Source organism: Aedes aegypti, unplaced genomic scaffold (genome assembly GCF_002204515.2).
Source record: "Aedes aegypti strain LVP_AGWG unplaced genomic scaffold, AaegL5.0 Primary Assembly AGWG_AaegL5_hic_scaff_1785_PBJ_arrow, whole genome shotgun sequence".
In the NCBI taxonomy this organism is placed as follows: Eukaryota; Metazoa; Arthropoda; class Insecta; order Diptera; family Culicidae; genus Aedes; species Aedes aegypti.
In genome coordinates this window covers 53187-74686 of record NW_018735251.1, presented here as the reverse complement: position 1 = coordinate 74686, position 21500 = coordinate 53187, and the positions used below count along the sequence as shown (strand labels likewise).

The window sequence follows — 21500 nt, the reverse complement described above, 5'->3', positions numbered from 1 at the left end:
CCTTGACTCTTTATAAGACTTTATTTTTCCAGCCGAAACAAATCAATCATATGTAATAGAAGTTTCATTTGCTTCGACATCGCACAGTGGCATTACAAAGTATTCGACGAATATGTTGGAATTTTCGGAGTTCTCTATCATTACCTGCAGCCCGAGCAGTCCTTCCTTGTTAGTTCGCAGCGCAATTTTCGACGCAAACGCCAAAGTCTTCATGACCAGCTTGAAATGAGCAAACTGATATCGGTTCGTAGTCGTTTCCGTGCTGTGAAACGAAATCAGCATATCGCTGCTGTTTGTGATTTCAAAACTGGACTCCGATCCCAGCTCATCGAATGTGGAGAACTTAAAGTGCGGTGCGTCTGGAGATAGAAACAGTTCCACCTCACTACTATTCCGATCCATCTCGGACAGCAGAGCGAAGAATTCCTGACCCTTGATGCTAACCTTGCTGCAAACGTGTTCTTCTTCGAAGTCGAAGTCCAGAATGTCCTGCGCTTCCATCGTTCGCACCGAGCACTCCGTAATAAGGTCGTCTTCACAGCGCCGCTCCAAAATCACCACCAGGGGAGCTCCCTCGCCCTTGTGCAGCATCTTCATGCTGGAATCGTAATCTCCATCCATGAACATGCTCAAACAGTCGGTGAACACCTTCAAATTGAGACCGAACGAGGTCAACGGTTCGTTGTCGTCTGCGTCTTCACGGTCGTCTTCCATCGCGGTCGATTTGCGCTTTCGTTGGCCTATTTGGTAATCCGAGAAACAAGCCTTCGTGATGTAAGCCGTGGCCTGGACACTCTTGCAATCTTCGACGACTACCTTCACGCCATCGGCGCTGAGTTGAACCGTTGCATGCTGCAAAGAAATAGAAGTAGAGAAAAAAAGTGATAAATGTTAAAAATCTACATGCAATAGGCCTGGTAGAGACTGAGGGTCTTGAAAATAACAACTTTATTAGAAACCTCTTGTATTAAAAAAGGCCTAACAGGAATCAAGAAAAAAGACCACAAAGAAATCAAACAGGAACAAAAAAAAAAACATAAAAACCTAAAAAAACAGGAGATAAGAGTTTGATTCCACATAGAATCAGACCAACCCCCTGAAGTAGTTCTTGAAGCCAGCCACTAGCTGTGTGGCGCTAGTTTACAATTATTTCAGACAGCAAGCAAATTTAAAAGGGAAAAATGATGTTAAGAATTTTTAAAATGAAATAGCTTTTAAATTTAAGAATTTAAAGTTGCAGCAATCAGCCTTAGAATGTTCTAACATCAAGTTGGGGGCCACAAGGGCCAGATAGGAGAAGGTTCTTAAATTTGTTACGTACGATGGGCAGGCCTGGCTTGAATTGAGTTCAATCTGGCCAGGGATGCTCATCTTGGCCAGGGTTTTAAAAGCGGATAAGTCGATTTGAGGGGGTTTTGCATTAAAAAAAATGTCACAGTGGGTGCACCACAGTGTGGAATATTAGTCGTGTTATAATATCTGAATGTTTCTCTAGAGCATTTAAAAAAAGAGACACTACACAATAATGCTTCCAGTGGGCTATTTGCCCTTTGAAGAGCATTTTCGTTTAAAATCTCCTTAATAAAGCTATAATAATAATAGAGCATTTTCAATAATGCTTCAAGAATCACTGCAAGCATAATAGGGAAATAAGTGATGTTAGAGATCATTTGGGTTAAAATAGATACTTTAAAGACTTCATAAGAGTAAAAAGACACTTGCATCAAATTAGTGACCAAGTCTCTACAAAGGGACCTGCTACCAGCCCTTAATTACTCATTTACACTTACATCGACGAAGCTTATGGCTTTGGCCACATTGTAGAACATGGTGTAGTTGTTCAGCACCGCGGAGAACTGAATCTGCGAGAACTGCGACTGGGTCAGCATCTTTCGGTTCAGCAAAACTCCTCTCTCCAGCAGCGGTTTCGTATTAAGCATTTACTGCAGCGATTTCGATGGTCCTTCCCCAGGGCCTGCGATATTCGACGAACGGCTTGCCGTACTGTTAAGCCGTTCCTTGATGAGCTCGGCTGACAGCTCCTGGTATATCTTATCAGACAGGGTCTCCTCCACCTCCAATCCAAGCGCCTGGGCCAATCTAGTGGCCAGGACGTGCTTGCAGGTTGCTTGATGCTGCTGTTGGAGCACCCAGTAGCGGAACGATTCGCACGTGCAGAAATTTACTCCCGGGAAGATTTTGTACACTACAGCAAACTTGGAACCGGGCACTTCGTACAATCTACCGGCACCGCTCGGAGTACGGAGCAGCTTCAGGGGTTTCTTTCCGTGTATCAGGGTCAGGGCTCTGCCTAGCAAAGCACGGCCGAATAACGATTCGAGCTCCAGGAGATGCTCTTTCGATACTGAAAAGATGAAAAAAGAAACATTACTTTAGAAGATTGAATCATCAACTCAAAGAACTAAGGAATACTTTACATGTAAAAACGTATTAAATTATATTTAACAAACTAATTCGAAAAGTGCCGGTTGGAGAAACGTAAGCAAAACAAACCAACATTATGCGCCAAATCCAATAAGATTTTGTTCCACCCACTTTCAACATTTTTGAATTGTGGAGAAAATCGTACAAAATGAATCAACTAAACCAGATATGCTCAACAGGGTGGCCACCAAATATCCTTTTTGAAATTCCCGCTTTTTTCCCGGTTTTCCCGGTATAATTCTCAAAATATTCCCGGTTTTTAACGGGGTTCCCAAACGTTAAAAAATGACATTTTATTCAGTTTTTGAGTTGAATATGCTAAAAAAATACTGTTTTCAAGCTTTATAGTTATGTTAAGGAAGGTGATTTTTCCGTCCAATAAATTAAATATAATTCATAGAAGGCTTGTTTTTGTTTTGACTCCCATAAAATTTGCATGGAATGAAAATAAGCTCATAACACTTAATAAGTTTGTTAGCATTTTTTCATTGCAAACGCTTGGCAGCGATGCAATCTTGCGCCCTAAGGTATTTTTTAAAGTATTATATGTGACCAATTGATTGTGATACAGCTAAATCAGAGACAAAAAACTTTGAGCATAACCTACTCTTAAAACGAGGGTACTGTTGCTAGACCTCCGAAAGAATCCGTTCCAAACATTTAAGGATATATCTCACCTTACTTATTCAATTCGAGTTCTTCACCTTTGCTCTAGACATAAATCACGTTTACCTATATGGTTAAACTAGGTTTAATGCCTAAGCGATGGCGAAGAAACCGCTTCTTAGTTGATTAGATAACTAATGACACATTAAAAGCTCTTATGAATAAAGGTTTGCATACAAGAATATTTCAATTTATTGATTTATTATTCAGTGAATGAAGAAAACTTCGAATCTAATATGTTTGAGTTCTTGAACCTTCTGCAAGAAGTTTTGAAACTCTGATTAGAAACTGCGAGTCAGATAATTTAGAGAAAAAACTATGGAGAGAAAACAATTCATAAAATATTTCTAAAGCATTGCTAGCCAAGGAGAAAAGGGTCATATTTAAAAGAAGTATAGCGTTGCAAAGACAATTTATTGAATCATTACCGTTTGAAAATTATTTTCCCAAAATTACTATTACTTAATTAATATTACCAACCATAACATCGTTCTACAACTTATTTTTGGTGGTTTGTAGATTTAGAGCTTGAAGATGTTCGTTCAAAATGAAAGATTTTCCCGGTGACCATCTCAAATTCCCGGTTTTTCCCGTCTTTTTCCCGATGGATTCAAATTCCCGTCTTTTTCCCGCTTTTCCCGTTTTTCCCGGTTCGGTGGCCACCCTGGCTCAAGCTTCGGCATATTGCGGGCCAACTCGCGATTTTTCAAGGAAATTTAAATGGTGTGAAAATGCATATGCGTATGAGTTTGATGGACTTAATTCACTGCATTGATGTTGCAATCATTCGATAAATTAACGTAAATTTAGTAATAGTTTTCATATTGTGCTCCGCAAAGCCTTGACAGGTGCTATGCGACAGTTTTGAAAATTTGTACCAATGTCTTTTTTTTTTTTTTTTTTTTTTACAAGGGGGAAATCTGCAAACAGATCCCCTGAGAAGATAACTCAGGGAATGCGGGGACCAGCCTATGCACTGTGCATGAGCAATTCATTTAGAATTGCTCAAGTGGTGAACAGTGCATCGACATGACCCTTGGACTCAGACCCTCATCTCCCCGGAACCACTTTACACTCTGAAAATAATCTACACTAACTAGTTTAAAAGTCACACTAAATGACGTTTCGCCTGGTTGACCCCAAGTCTCGTTTTAGGGTCGGTTAATCGAATCTAGTATAAGTTGAACATATAGGAAACCATGTCTAACTTAAATATATTTGTGTTTAGTTTAACAGATTCAGGGCTTCTGGATTTTTGACAACCTATCTAAAGTTGAAATAGGTAAGTAGCTTCCTATGAAAGACCAGTAAACGGACGGAACGGACACATTTATTTATTATGAAGAATCTACGTATCACAATGTTGAAAGAGTACATTCGCATATTTTAATCAATATCACTAAAATGTTCCGGTCAAGGTGCTTCAGGATCTCTTTCCGCCTTCCACTTCGCTCTTCTGTCGATCAGCATTTTGCACAATTGTCTCGGAATGTTGCCCGGAATAGCTGCAACAATGATTCCTTGCCGTTCATCACTTCGGAAGTGTCTAGAACAAAAAACCAATCCATTGAAATCAAACAGATATGCTGGAATTTGTTCGGCCAAAACGCCTCTTACAAGTCGATGGCTTTAGAGCAATAAATATTGAGAATGACTTACCTTTTATTTTTCCATATCGTCTAGGAACAAATAATGTTTCAAATCCAACTTCTTGCGTGAGGCACACACGTATTTTAGCCGCAAATAATTACAATTTCACCTCGACAAAATTGACACCAACTACGTGAAAAAAACAATGATGGTGGTTAGCGGTGGAAGTTATGCACTGGTCAAATTTCGTGGGTGCAAAACTTGCATAGTTTAACTTATTATGTAGAGAATGTATAACTTCAAAACTAGACTACGTGTGAACTTGAAGAATGGCAAAAAAGATTATCATTTAAACTAACGACGATTTGATCGGATTCTGAGTGTACCAATGTCTTGAAATGTCTTAAAGAACAAAACAACCGATTTAGATTTGTGGTGGTAATTCAATTTGTTTAGCACATAGATAGCTAAACTAGTACCAATATTCTTTCTAAATATATGCGCATATGTAGCACTATTTTTAAATTAATATCACCTATAATGAGTAAGTTTTATTACTTTCAAATTTCAAGCTGCACAGACAACATAGCAGCCAAAATGAATATATAGGCCCTATTGCAGCTAAAAGCAAACATATTTTAAAACTTTCATGGTGTGAAACTGTTGTTACGATACTTTTCCGCGCTAAAAAAATGAGGTGCATGCGGCATAGAACTTAATCAAATTTTTTACACCGTGAGATAAATGAAGTTAGGAATATTTCACGAGTTTCCTAAAAAAAATATGCATGTTTCCGAGAATGCTGAGCACATCTATAAAGCTAATACGAGTGTGATATTTTTCTTTTGGTCCTGCCCCTGGGTGATGGGATTGACGGTGAACCCGGGAGCATCATGACAGTTGCAGTACATCGTCAATGTGAGAAAAAACTACACGTCAAGGTCGTGTGTTTTACTTATAGATTTGCGCAATGAGGAAAACCACATGATTTGAGTGTGGTAGCCATATGGATTTCACCATTGATTTCACGGTATAATAACATGTGTATCAACATTAGGTTGTCATGTGAAACAAACATGAATTTCCAAATATTAAATCATGAAAACCAACTGATTTGCTTATTGAATTCGAAATGTAGTAGCTTTAGATAGTCATGTGTGATAGAACATAAATGTCATGGGACTGAAAGAAGAAATTTGGTAGAAAAACTTTTGCTCCCCAAAATATGGATCCGAGGCTCCTCTGCTTGTCGCAAGCTCTCTTGATTTTTTTTTTCAAACCCGTGAGCCAGCAACAAGCGGGGCGCCACAAATCCATAATTTGGGAAGCCAGGGATAAGCATATTCCATTTTTTTCGAAACTGAAAGCCAGGAAAATCTGTTAGTGGAATCCGATTTTTCTACTAAACTATACATTATAATCAATGTTTTCTTATAGAAAGGTAGAATTCTCGTATATCGGTCAACTTCACTAATAAAAGAAAAATCGAATTCACAAATTTTCATCTAACACTTTCAGCTTCAAAATTTGCTTCTTCTCTTTGGAAGCATGATGATGACTGTCGTTCGACACGAGGTCCAACCGCAATTCAGTTCACTATGCATCCCATGGGTTGATCACAAACAATTTAGAAGCTTTGAACATGGAAATCGATAGCATAGCTCATGGATTTCATCATAACAATCTCATTGCGCAAATCAATGAATCGACCAACTTGAACATGATGATTATGACACAAGATAACCATAAGCAAAACACACTGAATCCGTGTTGGGGTGATGATCTATGCGTCCATAGGTTGACACATACGAATCTGAAGAGAAAGCTTCGGGAACTTATGTGGAAAAAATATGGAATCCCTGTTGTCGGTTGATGAATCAATCCATGAAGCAAAACACAGGAATTTAATGTGTAACACACACGAAGTTTGCAAGAAAATCATAGCAAATCGATATGGACGTTCATGAATAAATCCATAATTTTAAACACACAGATCGAGCGTGTGGATTTTTATCAGTGATACCGAAAAATTTTGGTCCGTGGTACTGTCAAACTCAATGAAATCAAAGAGTGTGCTCAAAATAGGGCGTAAACTAGAATTATGCTTGATGGACATAAAAATAGTTTTACATTTTTTGTTTGGCATTTGTAACATCATTATAAACGAGTGATCACCAAATAGCGATTCTCTAAAAGGATTTGTATGGTCATCGGGAAGATTTTGTATGGCCCACGAGCGAGTTTTGAATAGTGGTGTGATGTGGTCCGCATGCTGAAGGTGCTTATAGTAACCGTTCCTTTGTTTACGAAATTATTTTTTGAACACTTGTCAATTCAAAGCAAGACAAATTTGTTAGGGATCGTTCAAATATTACGTAACACAACAAGGGGAGGTAAGGGATATTTTGTAGTGTTTCTGTCCATACAATAAATTGAAATTTTCCATATAAAATCTGTTACTTCAGGGAGGAAGAGGGTTTAAATTGGCAAATTTCTTCGTTACGTAATATTTGAATCATCCCTTAGATATTTACGATAATCATTAATTTATGGGAAATTGACTGTAGTTATAAGCTTGAAATCAATCTGAGATCATATCAACTCGCAGTACATTTTCTTTTGCGGATTTGAACACTTTTTTTCTCATACTCACCACCAGATGTCTAAGTTTCAATCAGATAAGCTTATTGGATGAAGTATCCCGCTATTACGAACGCTAATATCACAAAAAATTAGCCCACTTTTACAAAAAGGGATCTAGTGATCTGACGTTTGACTTGGGTCACTTGATAGGGACTTATCCACCGGTGCACTAAATTTATTCAGTCCAAGAATTTTGACACTTGACCAAAACACATGGAAAGCATCTACGTGACCCGTTAAAGTGTCAAAATTCTTTAACCCGTATAGGCCTGAGTGAAAGCAAAAATACTAAAACCCTTAACACTCAGCGAATACTTAACGGATTTAAATATTTTTTTGTCAGTATACTGGCCCACATATCTAAATTCAAGAAATGGCCGGAGAAACTCGAGAATACTCCTGTAGCCGGAGTTATTGCGGTGGGTCACTGGTTCAAGTCGAGTAGAAAAAGGCGATTTTTTGGGACATTCTAAATAATCATTATTTATTTCCAATTACATTTATTTTATTTTGCATAAATCATTAAGATCTGATATTCAACATAATAAATTAATAGTTTTGCACCATTTAGAGTGAACCAGATGCGGCCACTCGGGCTTAATGTCCTGAAGAACCGGCTTGTTAGGTATTAAACCGTTTCAAATCTTTAAAAGAATAGATCGAACATAACAGTTCACTAAAATGCATTCCCATATGCTTGACACAGATGATAAGATACACGTTGTGCACTTTATCATAAATTTTAGGCATCCCGAGGACCCGAAAATGGTCATTTGTAGGATCAATCAAATGCAGTTGACATAATTATTAAATTAAATCGATTATCAGAAGGTTTACGCTGATGCGTTTTTCTTAAAACTTCTTGATATAGTGGCCACATTATAGCCGATTCTAGAAATTATCTGTGACTTGAAATTTGCCTTCCTCCAGGGGCACAGAAGCACAAAACTCTTGTCACCCGACCTGACCCAGAGATTCACCGCAATAACTCCAACCACAGGAACATTCCCGAGATTCTTTGACCACTTTTATAAACTAGATATGTGTACGAGTATACTGCCAAAACATAATTGAAATCCGTTTAGTATTCGCTGAGCGGTGAGAGTTTTAGTATTTTTTCTTTCACTCAGGCATATACGGGTTAACCGAGTGAATTTATCACACCGGTGGACAAGTCAATTGACCGGACCAAAGCCAAACGTCATTATGTTGGATCCCTACCAGAAAGTAAGCTAACTTTTGGCGGCCATTACCGCTTTTAAAATGCTGGATAGTTCATTCAATGAACTTATCCACGGTCTTCTTTTCATGTTGATTTTTTCCGATCTAAATATGTTTACATAAAATGACATCCACGCCAACACGAATGTTCACCGGATGAACAATGCGTGGATGAATGTGCAACTAAATCGTTTATTTTTCTGTATACATCGCCCGCAGTAAAGGTTTTCTTGCTGAAAGTTGCAGCGTGACGTCATCGTATATTAGTTCATAGGCTTATTTGATTAAAACTTAGACCTCTGGTGGTGAGTATGAGAAAAAGTGTTCAAATCCACATAGAAAAAAACTGCAAATAAAAAAATATCACTTTCCGACTTGATTCGATCTCAAATAAAAAGATAAGGACACCGTCTTCAGCCATTTAGCTGTACGGAATGTAACTTAACACTAGACAATGGATAAGGATGCTCCAGTGGCACAGTTGAGAAACATTTCTGACGAAAAATTTCAATGGCTGAAGCGGAAATCGAACCCACACCCAATGACACGATGCGCTTAAATCCCTAACGACACCAACCGCACGGCCACGAGGCCCACAATATTTTATTTTATTTTATGTTACGGCCAGCGCTTTCTTTTGAGGGCATAAAAGCGATCCACAAATCAGTTAGGCTGCATTGTAAGTAATTTCTTATAGATTACTTTTCCGTAAAACAAAGCACTAACACGTCTTTAATCTTTTCACCGAACGAATTGGTACGCTCTTAAGTTCATTTGGTGCTTAAACTTGATGATTTCATTAAATTTATTTCCATTGGCAGACGAAAATATCAGACTCGCCCTTATTTCATTTCATTCCATTCGTTGTTTTGCACCCGTCAACAACGAAACAAAATTCCGATCTGCCATAGTGAAAAATTGTGCCGGCAGCGGTGGATGGCCCCATTGTTTACGTTGAAAGTAGGTACGTGAAAATATATTGATCGCGAAAATTAATCGTAATAAGCCATTTTACGAGACGTTCCATTGACGTTTTCCGGCGGGCCGCTCATTGTTATGGTTCGAAAAACTAGTATTACATATGAATGGCGCTGGTCACATTTTTGTTGGTGATGAAGTTCCCGTTTCTTTTTGGGCATTATTATACCCGGTTTCCATGTTTCATGTTACTAGTAAACGAAATAAATTGCTCCCTTCATGCTGATTTGATTTTACATGAAAATATTGAAAAGCTTGTTGCGTGGACACCAGCGCCATTATAGAATGAGCTCCTCCCAGCTCCTCGCTAGAGGAAACGTAAATAAATGGGCCCGCCAGCAAGTCTCAAAGCTGATAAACAAACGGAAAACATATGATTCGAAACGTCTCATAAAATGGCTTATTATAACTTATAAAATGTAAGCTAGTCTACTAGTTTTAAGTTATATAATGACATGTGTTTCAATGCTTCAATATATTTTACACTTGATTTATCACACCTTCAGCATGAGTCTAGTTACTGTCGCATGATCTAACACCAGATAACTACGCGTAATGCTGGAGGGACCGGCAGGGCCTACTACCAGTCTCTACTAACACTCAAATCACTAACAAGACTGGGAAACCAACGATCACCTTCATCAGTACCACTATTTCTAATAGTATTATTAGTTCAATATACATCTTTTTCAGTAGACCACGAGGCGCAAGAGTGGGTGCGGGTGGTCTCTGCGTCTCACAGGTCATTTAAAATAGACTTTTATGTTAGGTTTACTAACAATGTAGTAATTATTACCTTAGTAATACCGTAAGGTACCGTAATTCAGCGCATCGCCTAAATCCGCGTATTTGGTTCGATATTTGTCGAAATTTAAGATAAATTTGAAATTTGCCCATACTGCTATTTGTATATGATGGTAACGCATCAAAATTCCAATTCAAATTTTCATTAATAATAATAATAATAATAATAATAATGCGAATTTTGAGAAATATTCCAAAATGTGAATTACGACATTCTACGGTATTGCGTTATCTAGTAAGGTAGGTTGTAGCGGTATTTGAGATAGTTTAGAAGTGTTATTGATATATGTATAATATTTAGAAAACTGATGACGCTGTTGTTACTGAAATGTTTAATTTTTTACTGTCTTTTATAATATGATATAATATTGTTGAACAAAATGCTATAATTTATAACTTATTTAATTCTCTAAACATTGTTGCACAACTTTGCATTTATCACACCAACACTGCACAATGGTCCAGATAGCAAGTTTAGGCGGACATGAACTTTTCGACGTCATTTTGTGGTTTTAGAGTATAGGTTGCTTCCCAGAAGTGTCTCAAAATTAGTTGTACTACAATTCGTACGAAAGGGATTTTTTTCTGCACTAATCGCAATAGTGTCCTATACGCCAACTTTTTAATGTAATAGATAGCAAGTTGGTATTTTCTGCAAAGTTGTAGCATATTTTAATACAAAAAACTTTGTAGAACAAACTTTTTCTCTGTCTTTTATACTTTCTGAGATAATTGACTTTTTATATGAATAAAAAATGAAGAAAATCATTTTTTCACTCATAAGTCATTTATTTACAAATTTTAGCAGCCTACTATGTTCTACAAAGTTTTTGGTACTGCTATATTCTACAACTTTGGTGAATATACCACAGTTGTATTTCTTCTTGTTTTCTTGTTGTCTTCTTCTTCTTTCTGACGTAACATCCCTAAGAAGATTTTAATTTGAAATCATGCCGTATTAAAAGTCATAAATGGTAATATGTTGCAAGAGTTGAGAGGCATTCAATTTATTTATCTTGAGTCTTTGATTTATGTACAGCAGTAATCATTACAGTACTTAAAGTCGTATTGAAATCAGTCATAGTCATGTCAAAAAAATACAATTGCGATTGCTACTCACATCAGATCCAGTGATCTCACTGACAAATCGTCGAATAGCACAGAAGCATTCGGAATTGCACGAAGAAGCGCAAGAATTATTGAAAAAGTTTTGAAAAATATGCCTTTTAACAAATATAGTACACTCTACAAAATCTAAACAGGTGTTGATTATTTCATGCTGAATCGCGGCGGCCATGGCTTTTGTCTGTTTTATAGAAAAGATGACTAATTAATGTGATTTAATTGCAAATCACCCGTCATTGAAAATAGTCTTAAAAATATATATAAACATAATATATTCACCAAATTTCACTCAAATACTCTTTACGGGGTGTAGAGCCTACGGTGTGACAGGTAGGTTCATTTTCAAGTGCATCTTTGCGAGTTATTTGGCCTGTAATACGGCATGATTTTAAATTATATCTCCTACAATAAGAAAACCAGAAGAAACACAACTGTGGTATATTTACCAAAGTTGTAGAATATAATAGTACCAAAAACTTTGTAGAACATAGTAGGCTGCTAAAATTTGTAAATAAATGACTTATGAGTGAAAAAATTATTTTCTTCATTTTTTTTATATAAAAAGTTAATTATCTCAGAAAGTATAAGAGATAGAGAAAAAGTTTGTTCTACAAAGATTTTTGTATTAAAATATGCTACAACTTTGCTAATTATACCAACTTGCTATCTATTAACATTAAAAAGTTGGCGTATAGGACACTATTGCGATTAGTGCCGAAAAAAAAATCCCTTTCGTACGAATTGTAGTACAACTAATTTCGAGACACTTTTGGGAAGCAACCTATACTCTAAAACCACAAAATGACATCGAAAAGTTCATGTCCGCGTAAACTTGCTATCTGGACCACTGTGTACTGGCGACATTAGCGTTCTTTTGGTAGTATTTCTGTTATGTAGTAGTAACCTCTATCGTTTTTATTCTAACGATCATAACATAATTATCGTGAGCGTAGTAGTGGAAATAACATAGAAGTAGCTTTTGGATTTGTAGTTAAGGTATTATGGTATTAGTTGAAATGTGACACTTTGTTAGTGTCTATGAATATACCGCTTTGATGATATCACATATATTTTCTAATTCCCTATTTCTCGGTACACCGGCCACGGGAACGTCCCTCGGACTCAACGGACCAGCGATGGACCGCATCTCAAGCTAAGTAGAAAAATTATACTGCATACTATTTTTGTTTAAACTGAAACAACAACTTAACTTTTCGATCCCTGCATATTCACCCGCCTGATAATACAGCCTTTCCAATCTGGAAACTAACTTGAGACATTATTCAATTGAATTCTCATTTTGAGAAGACCTCAGAACAATAGCAACGAACATAAAACACATAGCTGACCATACCGAACACATTTACAGTACATTTCGATTTGATACTTCTTCTCATAATTATCTATAACTTGGAATCGGTACTACAAGTTATCAACACAGACAAACAGACGTCACACTCTCACCGATGTCCATCGACCACCTTTTAAACGGCCAATTCAAATATATGGTAGGTGGCCAATCCACCACCCGCAGCGCTCGCATCATTTATGTTCGCGTTTGACGTTTACACACTACCGCCATCTGTTGGTCCATCGGCCAAATACACCGATTTTAGCATTGGGCGCACATGTCTTCATGACTATGATTTTGATCGCGGTTTGTTCTAAGTGTTACGTCTGTTTGTCTGTGTTATCAACATAGATAGTCATCTCTCCTAGAAATTGTAATGATTAGCATTCCAGCGCGACCTTTGGAACATAAGACTTTTTAACTTGACTCATATTTTGGGATAGATCAGAACAATAGTTTGGAATAGATTGGAACACATCATTGACATTGTTTCAGTAGCATAAACGACTAAAATACAAGAGAATACATGACATACAAGACCTGAAAAATGACGAGACACTTTAGATAGTTCTTGTTCGCGTATAGATGGAAGCACATTTAATGTTTTTCACTTCTATAACGTTCATTCGGCAAAACGAAACTTCCATCAAATCGCTATCATTTTTAAATTCGATCGCAATCTATATAATTAACATTCTCTGTATATCATTGTCAAAAGATGCTTGGAGATGACATTTGGGGCTGCAATTTGTTAACATAGACTACAACATGGGCCTATTCACATGACGTTCCAAAACAGCTGATCGGGAAGCTCTTTGACAGTAACTGATCGCGCTCACCAATATCACTATCAGGAAGATCTAACACCAATCTTTCTGATAATGGTGTTAGTTTGCGTGGGCGGGCTAAAAAGGGCTCAACAGCAACGTTTCTGAAAAAAGGCTCAAGACCTCTTGGGCCCTTTTCAAATGTTTGTCCAGAGTTCTTCTATGAAAATGACAGCCTCGTGTATGCACCGGTCCTCCACCGATGTAAACAAATGCATAGACGGACCTGTCACATGAAAAGGCCTATAGGCCTTTTCATGTGACAGATCCGTCTATGCATTTGTTTACATAGGTTGTGGACCGGTGCTAACACGGGCCTGTCATTTCCATGGAAGATCTGTCAAAGTACTTCGAGATCAGCTGATTTTAAACGTCAAATGGAAAGGCCTATAGCTCTGTATGTTATTTCCAAGAAGTACATTCATTCACAACATATATTTTCATGTCGCTTCTCCATGCGTAAACAAGAATCCGAATTGCTCAGGACTAAAGGCTGACTATACAAACACGACAACGGGAGGGAAACTGAAGCAAAAACAATTTAATAAAACTACTTCTGCACAATTTTCAAACAAAATAGTGTTAAAGCGGGCAACATAGCCCATTCCGTCTAAATATTGGCAAAAGTAGAGGTACAAATTTGCACTATACGTATACGGAGTCCAGCACAGACAACGAAGCTGTCATACAGCTCCAGCTGAGTACACCATAAAAAAAAAAAAAAAAAAAAAAAAAAAAAAAAAAAAAAAAAAAAAAAAAAAAAAAATCTTTTATTACCGAAACCACTTAACTGGTACGAGAGGGGTTTGAATGTAAATTATGACCATGGGACCTTGGTCGTATGCGGACAGGGAAGGAGGGCTCCTCTCTTCTGAGAGTGTAGCTTATCAGAGCGTCTGTTCTCCATGTTAGGGGCGGCTGATCATCGTCCTAGTGCCAGCGTGGGACTCTAAACAGTGCTGTGCACGATGATCCTCCGGCGAGACAGGGGGTTGGTGCAGGCCTTACAAGCCAGCCGTAAAAATCATCTGTACAGGAAGCATACAATGTAAATTCGGACCGGAATAATCGGCATAGACCCAGGGATCGAAAACGGACTAACGATTGGAAACTCGGATCATGGAACTGTAAGTCTCTCAATTTCTTGGGAAGTACCCGCATTCTTTCCGAATTATTGAGGGTCCGCAAGTTCGACATCGTAGCGCTGCAGGAGGTTTGCTGGAAAGAGTCGACGGTACATACGTATAGGGATGGTTATACCATCTACCAGAGCTGCGGCAATAGACATGAGCTGGGCACAGCTTTTATTGTGATGGGTGAAATGCAGAGGCGCGTGATTGGGTGGTGGCCAATCGACAACAGAATGTGCAAGTTGAGGATCAAAGGCCGTTTCTTCAATATCAGCATAATCAACGTGCACAGCCCTCACCTAGCAAGTGACGATGACGATAAGGACGCTTTCTACGCGCAGCTGGAACGTGAACACGACGGCTGCACAAGCCATGATGCCAAAATCGTTATCGGAGATCTCAACGCTCAGGTTGGCCAGGAGGAGGAATTTAGACCGATTATAGGGAAGTTCAGCGCTCACCAGCTTACGAACGAAAACGGCCTTAGACTGATTGATTTTGCCGCCTCCAAAAACATGGCCATACGTAGTACCTACTTCCAGCACAGCCTCCCGTATCGGTACACCAGGAGATCACCCCAACAAACAGAATCGCAAATCGACCACGTTTTGATTGATGGAAGACACTTCTCGGACATTATCGACGTCAGAACTTATCGCGGCGCAAACATTGATTCGGACCACTACCTAGTGACGGTTAAAGTGCGCCAACGACTCTCCGTTGTGAACAACATTCGGTACCGACGCCCACCACGGTACAATCTGGAACGACTCAAACTACCCGAAGTCGCAACTGATTACGCGCAAAGCCTTGAAGCAGCGTTGCCGGAAGAGGGAGAGCTCACCGAAGCCCCTCTTGAGGACTGCTGGAGTAGTCTCAAAGCAGCGATAAACAACGCAGCGGAAGGTGCCATTGGGTTCGTGGAAGCAAATCGACGGAACGGTTGGTTCGACGAGGAGTGTCAGACGGTTTTGGACGAGAAGAATGCAGCGCGGGCGTTGATGCTGCAGCAAGGCACCCGTCAAAACGTGGAACGATACAAACAGAAGCGAAGACAGAAAACCCATCTATTCCAGGATAAAAAGCGCCGCCTGGAAGAGGTGATTGAAAGGTGGAAGCAGAACTACGATGAACACCTAAACGGCGCAGAGGAGGAAGATCAAGACAGCAGAAGGAATGGCTTCATCAGTACGGCGGATGAGGGAGACGTGCCAACTCCTACAATAGGTGAAGTTGAGGATGCTATCAAACAGCTTAAGAACAATAAAGCAGCTGGAAAGGATGGTATTGGAGCGGAACTTATTAAAATGGGCCCGGACAGGTTGGCCACTTGTCTGCACCGATTGATAGCCAGGATCTGGGATACAGAACAGCTACCGGAGGAGTGGAAGGAGGGAATAATATACCCAATATACAAAAAGGGTGACAAGTTAGAATGTGAGAACTATCGAGCGATCACCATTCTTAACGCAGCCCATAAAGTTAGATCATCTTCCGCCGTCTATCGTCACTGGCAATCAGATTTGTGGGAAGTTATCAAGCCGGTTTTGTAGACGAGCGATCGACAACAGACCAAATCTTTATGTTGTGGCAGATCCTCTAAAAGTGTCGCGAATATCAAGTCCCTACGCACCACCTATTCATCTTAACAAAAGCACATACAAGACGTGACGCGAGGTTTTGGGCAGTAAATCAAGTAGTTTCTTCGAATACATCTCTGGCCATATAAGTTATTGTTTATTGTTTTACTTGTAGTTTTTTCAAAACCTACAAAAAACTTGGGCAGATTTGAAACATTTTGTATGTTTTCTTGTACAATATTCAAGTACTGCTTGAGCTTTATCAAGACACTATTTTTTTAGTTTCAATGGAGAATATTTACAGAAAATTCCTTAGAATTCTCGAAAATTTTGATAAAGGGGCGCTCAAATGGTGGTTCGCCAAAGGCGCCAGGAGGCCACGTTTTATAGATGAATGTATTGAACCTATATAACTCGAATAAAAATGTTTTGAAACGTTTTTAATATCTAGAATTTACAATATTTTATATTAGTAGACAACCCTCATCACATAATAGATTGGCTAGTCAAGATTGTTTTACAAATGAGCTGAACAAGACATGTTTCGTTCTATCAAAAAGCCAATATTCCACCAAACAAATGTAAATGTTTAAAGGGATATTCAAAAAACGTACTGACGTTTTACTTGCCTCGCAGTTCTGCTAGTTCCACATGTCTATCATAATCATGATTAAGAGCTGAATAAGTATTTTATAAAATCCAAAACAGGCCAAAATAACGATTAAAAACACATTGTCCAGCAATAAATAAGCCTTGCAAAAGAGGTCACACTATCCAGCTTTTTACGAGCGTTAATGGCTGCCATAAACAGGCTCGCTTTCTGGTAGGCTTCGGTCGATTTGACGTTTGGCTTGGGTCCTTTCAATATAAAACTACCCAAGTCAAACGTCAAATCCACCGACCCTTACCAGAAAGCGAGCCTGTGTGTGGCAGCCATTAACGCCTTTAAAAAGCTGGATACATAAATTTTCGGAAAATGGACAATTCGTGTTGAGTTCCGAATGTATTTCAATATAATAATATAAAAAAGTTATCAGATACATTCATATCTAATGCTTTCTCAAATAGCTTTTTGAGATATTTAAATAGCTGTTTAGAAAAAAACATGGTCAGCCTCCAGAAGTATAGAATTATTTTGAAAAACAAATAAATATTTTAGCTAAGTATTCCGAGTAGGAGCGAAGTTCTGACAAACAAAACGTGATATTGACTTGATTGACATAAGGGAAAAAAATTTGAAGACAATATCAAAATTTGGTTCCTGGAGCTGTGCAAACCAGTGCAAATGTGATGTTCGCAGATCTAATGCATAGCTCGCAGCTAAAGGTCAAATCTAACAAAATCTAAAGATGACATGCAAATGTTGTTCTAGGAGTTAATTTTAAATAGCATTTCCAGATGTTCTATCTCTTACATATTCCCAGTTACAGCCTTTACAATCAAATGGTATAAGTTAAGGATAAATATGAAATAAAATATATAAAACCAAAAAAAACAAAAGAACAATGTATAAATTGATTTCAGATTGGTTTCAAGGATGCTTTCATCCCCATCTATGCATTCTATATGATGACCTGTCCTAGATATTTGTTCGTTCTCATGCTATCAAATAATTTCGAACCCGGCAGTTCAAATTCCAGCATGCTTTCCCCATCGCTATGTTTCGCGTGGCGCATAAATTTCGGCGCCTTGCATGTTTTATGCTTTCTCTGTACATATCGGTTCGCCTCGGCACACTAAAGTATGATGATTTGACGTTCCGTTTTGCTCCACGAACGTTACACGGAGGGGTGGTAGACATGTGTTCGTCGATACATATATTCAACAGTCGTGTGGTTGTCTGTTGCCAGTAGATGTACGTCTGTGGAGTTCGGTATGTGTAGTTGAGCGATGTTAGGTGCGATCGGATCGGAGCAGCTAACGAAACTTGCGCTTCCACTTGGCCGTCAGTTGAGATTCGACACAGAGCAAGACTAGAAGACTGACGACTGGGACGTGACGCGACCGTGTGTGTATATAATATCTCAGTGCATTGATATACCTACCACTAACCATTAGAGTACACTGCAATAATTCGTAGATCTAGAACATAGAACTGCACTGTTATCAACCCGCCGCGTGATGATAGTAGCGTGATTGGTTGTACGGCTTTCCGAATCTAGGGCTGTTATAAAACCGAGTAGAGGCTTTTTGTTTAAGAAAAACCGAGTGAGTGAATGTTAAGCCGAATGTCGAGTGATTAGTTTTAGATGGTGCAGCGAGGCTTAGATCTTCAACAGAGATAAGTACACGGTAGCCAAATCGTTCAGTGCAAACGAACCAAATCGACTTCAAGCCATTTATTGAAGATTCCGGAGTGCTTTGTGAATAAAAATTCAGTTTATTGCAACATCTGTGACTGATTTGATATACTGAACTCAGTCAATTTGGATCAAAGAATGCGCTGAGGTTCTGGCTCTAGTGCTTTGTGGTAGTGGTTAATACTCGTGGCCTGCTATAACAGCTTCCAAAAAAGTATCATCGCTTTATTACCGAGGCCGCCAAAGTCGCCGTCGTCGTTGTCGTCATAGTTGGCCAAAGTGGAATAAAATTCTAATTGATTTATGAATGTGTCGCTCGGGACAAACGCGAACACGCCAAACTTAGCTAACCTACGTAGTCTACTCTGGGACGAACATCGCTCCTATCTACTTCGAACTGCGTGCATGCACAGCACCCTGCAACTCGAGATCTAGACGTGTAGGTGCACCACGTCTGTCCACAAATTTCGAATCATCACCCAACGCCCACGCAAAACAAACGGTCTGCCCTTGGGAAGATAGCAGAATACGTTTTCGTAAATCTCAATCCTCGAAATTTTGCATCTGCAGTCCACGCGCAAATTGCAGAACAAACATTTTCCTCCCATTCACTCTGTACTCATGTGTAAGTGAACCGTCGGAAAGAAAGGAAATAATTTCGTTTTCTGGTGCAAAATACAACACGTAAAGGTATAGGAAAGCCGCAAAACGCAAAACGCCTCAACTACATTGCAATAAATAAAAAGTAGAAGCGTAAAATACGGCATTGAAGAAGAGTGCTAGCGAAAAAAAAAACAAAAATATATTCGCACAAAGTCGAAAGTAAACACACGACACGACTTGCACTCTTCCATGCGTTTAGCGATACCGACGGTGACCGCGGTTCAGTGCTTTGTCTAGTCACCTTAGTCCGGTGTGCAACGTGCAATCAAAGCAGCTCACCAACTTCGTGTAACCGCGTAATCGACCTTGTTGTTGGTTGTGTTCTGTGCCGTACTTGGTCGCTGGATTAAGCTAGACCAAACGATCTAGTAGTTTGCACAAGCCGCGTACGATTCTCAACTATCAAGGCAAGCCACACGGCGGACAGAATGGCCGATATCATCGAGGATGAGATGAAACACTGCTACGAGAACCTAATCGTCGTAGACGTTGGCGCCAATCTGACCAACAAAAAGTACATCCGTGACCTGGACTCGGTGATACAGCGCGCGAAAGATTCTGGTGAGTTTGAACCTGTTGTAATGAAGTTCTAATTTTTGATGTACACTTTTAAGTTTTTAATGTGTTTCTCACAAAAACTCTTATTTATTGAATTTTGTATTATTGAAAGAAGGTGGACACGTAGGGTGCAGAACCACTTGAGCACTTCCATAATTCACTTTGACATGAGGTTTTTTCGGCCGAATTGTCTGCAGTAGGAAGCGCATCAATACGACGCATATTGTGGCCAAATGTGAGTTCTGTAGCTTTCATAAAACCCCACTGCCGAAGTTAATCGAAGGTGCCAAGAATAGGATCCGGATCCCTATGTTTGAATTGTTCGAAAACCATAAATTTTCAATGTCGTTTCGTCAATTTACTGTTGAAATAGTAAATTTTCAATATTTTCGTCGAGATTGCACTTAATTTTAATACCCTTATTGGAAATGGTCCCCAAGTTCAAGAAAATTTACACAAATGCTTAGAATGCAGTTTGTAATTACTGCAAGTCATGCAAAAGACCGTAATATGGGATAAGATTGATCAGTTTCTGCAATTTTTCAATAATTTGTAAATGCAATCATTGCAAGTTTCATACAATGTTTAAGATTAGATATTGATTTTTATGATCAGATTTTTTTAGTTTAAAATTAGGGAGGGCAACTTAGATGTAGTAAAAAAAATACTTCTTTACAAAAAAAATCAAAATAAGATTTCACGTTATCAACCTGTTACGAATTCATGTTTGATAGGTGAACAGTCTTTCGCTTCATTATGCTAAAATGATTGAAATATCTAATAAATTTCCTTTCTATCGTAATGTTCTGAAGGGTCTCGAAGGTTTACGCATGAATTTGGAACGTAAATTTATACATTCACTAAAACATACGAATTATTTTTACTTATCCCATTTACCCATTTACCTCCCTCCCCCATTGTTTAAAAAATGTTCAGCTTGGTTTCAATTGTTTGGTCAACATTAAACACAAAATGTTTGGTCAGATTTTAGATATAATTATTAACTGAATACAGGGCTTCAGAGTCCAAATATGAAGGCCAAACTCTTACCTGATAGAGATGATACACAAATTATGTCACGCTCAATCTCGTCTTCTTGGATCCCTTTGTCACGCTTCTTGTATGAGTCCTCTAAACATTTTGTAAAGCTTGTCTTTGTATGCCTGACCCTCTCCCCTACCTTGAAGCGTCCTGAATTATTTGAGTCTTCCTAAAAATAAGACATTGTGATTGTAAAACTTTCTTGAGGTAGGTTATGCCCTAAGGGAAACATGATTTCTTTACAATCTTTCGTTCATGTTGCTTTTTTTCAGTAGCAATAGGGGTAGTACTGGGACTTTTAATCTGCCCTAAGCTCCTGCTCAACATTTGCTTTTATAAACCTCTATTACATTCATCACACAGACGTTCCTAAGCAATGTTGCTCCAATGGTCACTGTGTACCCTAGCAGCAATCAACCCTTGCCGTAGTTTTGCAGTCAAGTATTCCAGACCAGTATAAAACTATGATAAGACTTGAAATGCTACTAAAGTGGTTGAAGTGAAGAACGAAATAGTTGTATTGAAAGGTCCTCATTCCCCATAACATTTCATCAGTCACTGTCACATAATTACCACAC

At 38.7% G+C, this 21500-nt stretch overlaps 3 protein-coding genes across 4 annotated transcripts in view; 1 reads left to right on the top strand and 2 right to left on the bottom strand.

Moving 5' to 3' along the window:
• Positions 1–2: 2 nt before the first annotated feature.
• Positions 3–20974, bottom strand: LOC5572313 (cell cycle checkpoint protein RAD1). Of its 2 annotated transcripts, none has more exons than XM_021856548.1 (3): positions 20932–20974; positions 1791–2365; positions 3–852 (listed from the first exon to the last, which is right to left on the bottom strand). In XM_021856548.1, the coding sequence occupies exons 2-3, from the start codon at positions 1938–1940 to the stop codon at positions 43–45; spliced, it is 960 nt and encodes a 319-aa protein (XP_021712240.1). In that variant the 5' UTR covers positions 1941–2365; positions 20932–20974; the 3' UTR covers positions 3–42. The 2 variants fall into 2 exon arrangements, with proteins under 2 accessions (XP_021712240.1, XP_021712239.1); XM_021856547.1 differs by lacking the exon at positions 20932–20974 and adding an exon at positions 2439–2550.
• On the bottom strand, positions 1941–9617 carry LOC110680762 (zinc finger SWIM domain-containing protein 7-like). The gene is made up of 2 exons (XM_021856550.1): positions 9581–9617; positions 1941–2365 (listed from the first exon to the last, which is right to left on the bottom strand). Exons 1-2 carry the CDS (start codon positions 9615–9617, stop codon positions 1941–1943), a joined length of 462 nt encoding a protein of 153 aa, XP_021712242.1.
• The window catches only part of LOC110680761 (3'-5' ssDNA/RNA exonuclease TatD-like), a 45060-nt gene continuing 41822 nt past the window's right edge, over positions 18263–21500 (top strand). The window contains exon 1 of the mRNA XM_021856549.1: positions 18263–19884. Coding sequence (XP_021712241.1) covers positions 19752–19884 — 133 coding nt within the window. The 5' untranslated portion in view covers positions 18263–19751. The remainder of the gene's footprint in view (positions 19885–21500) is intronic.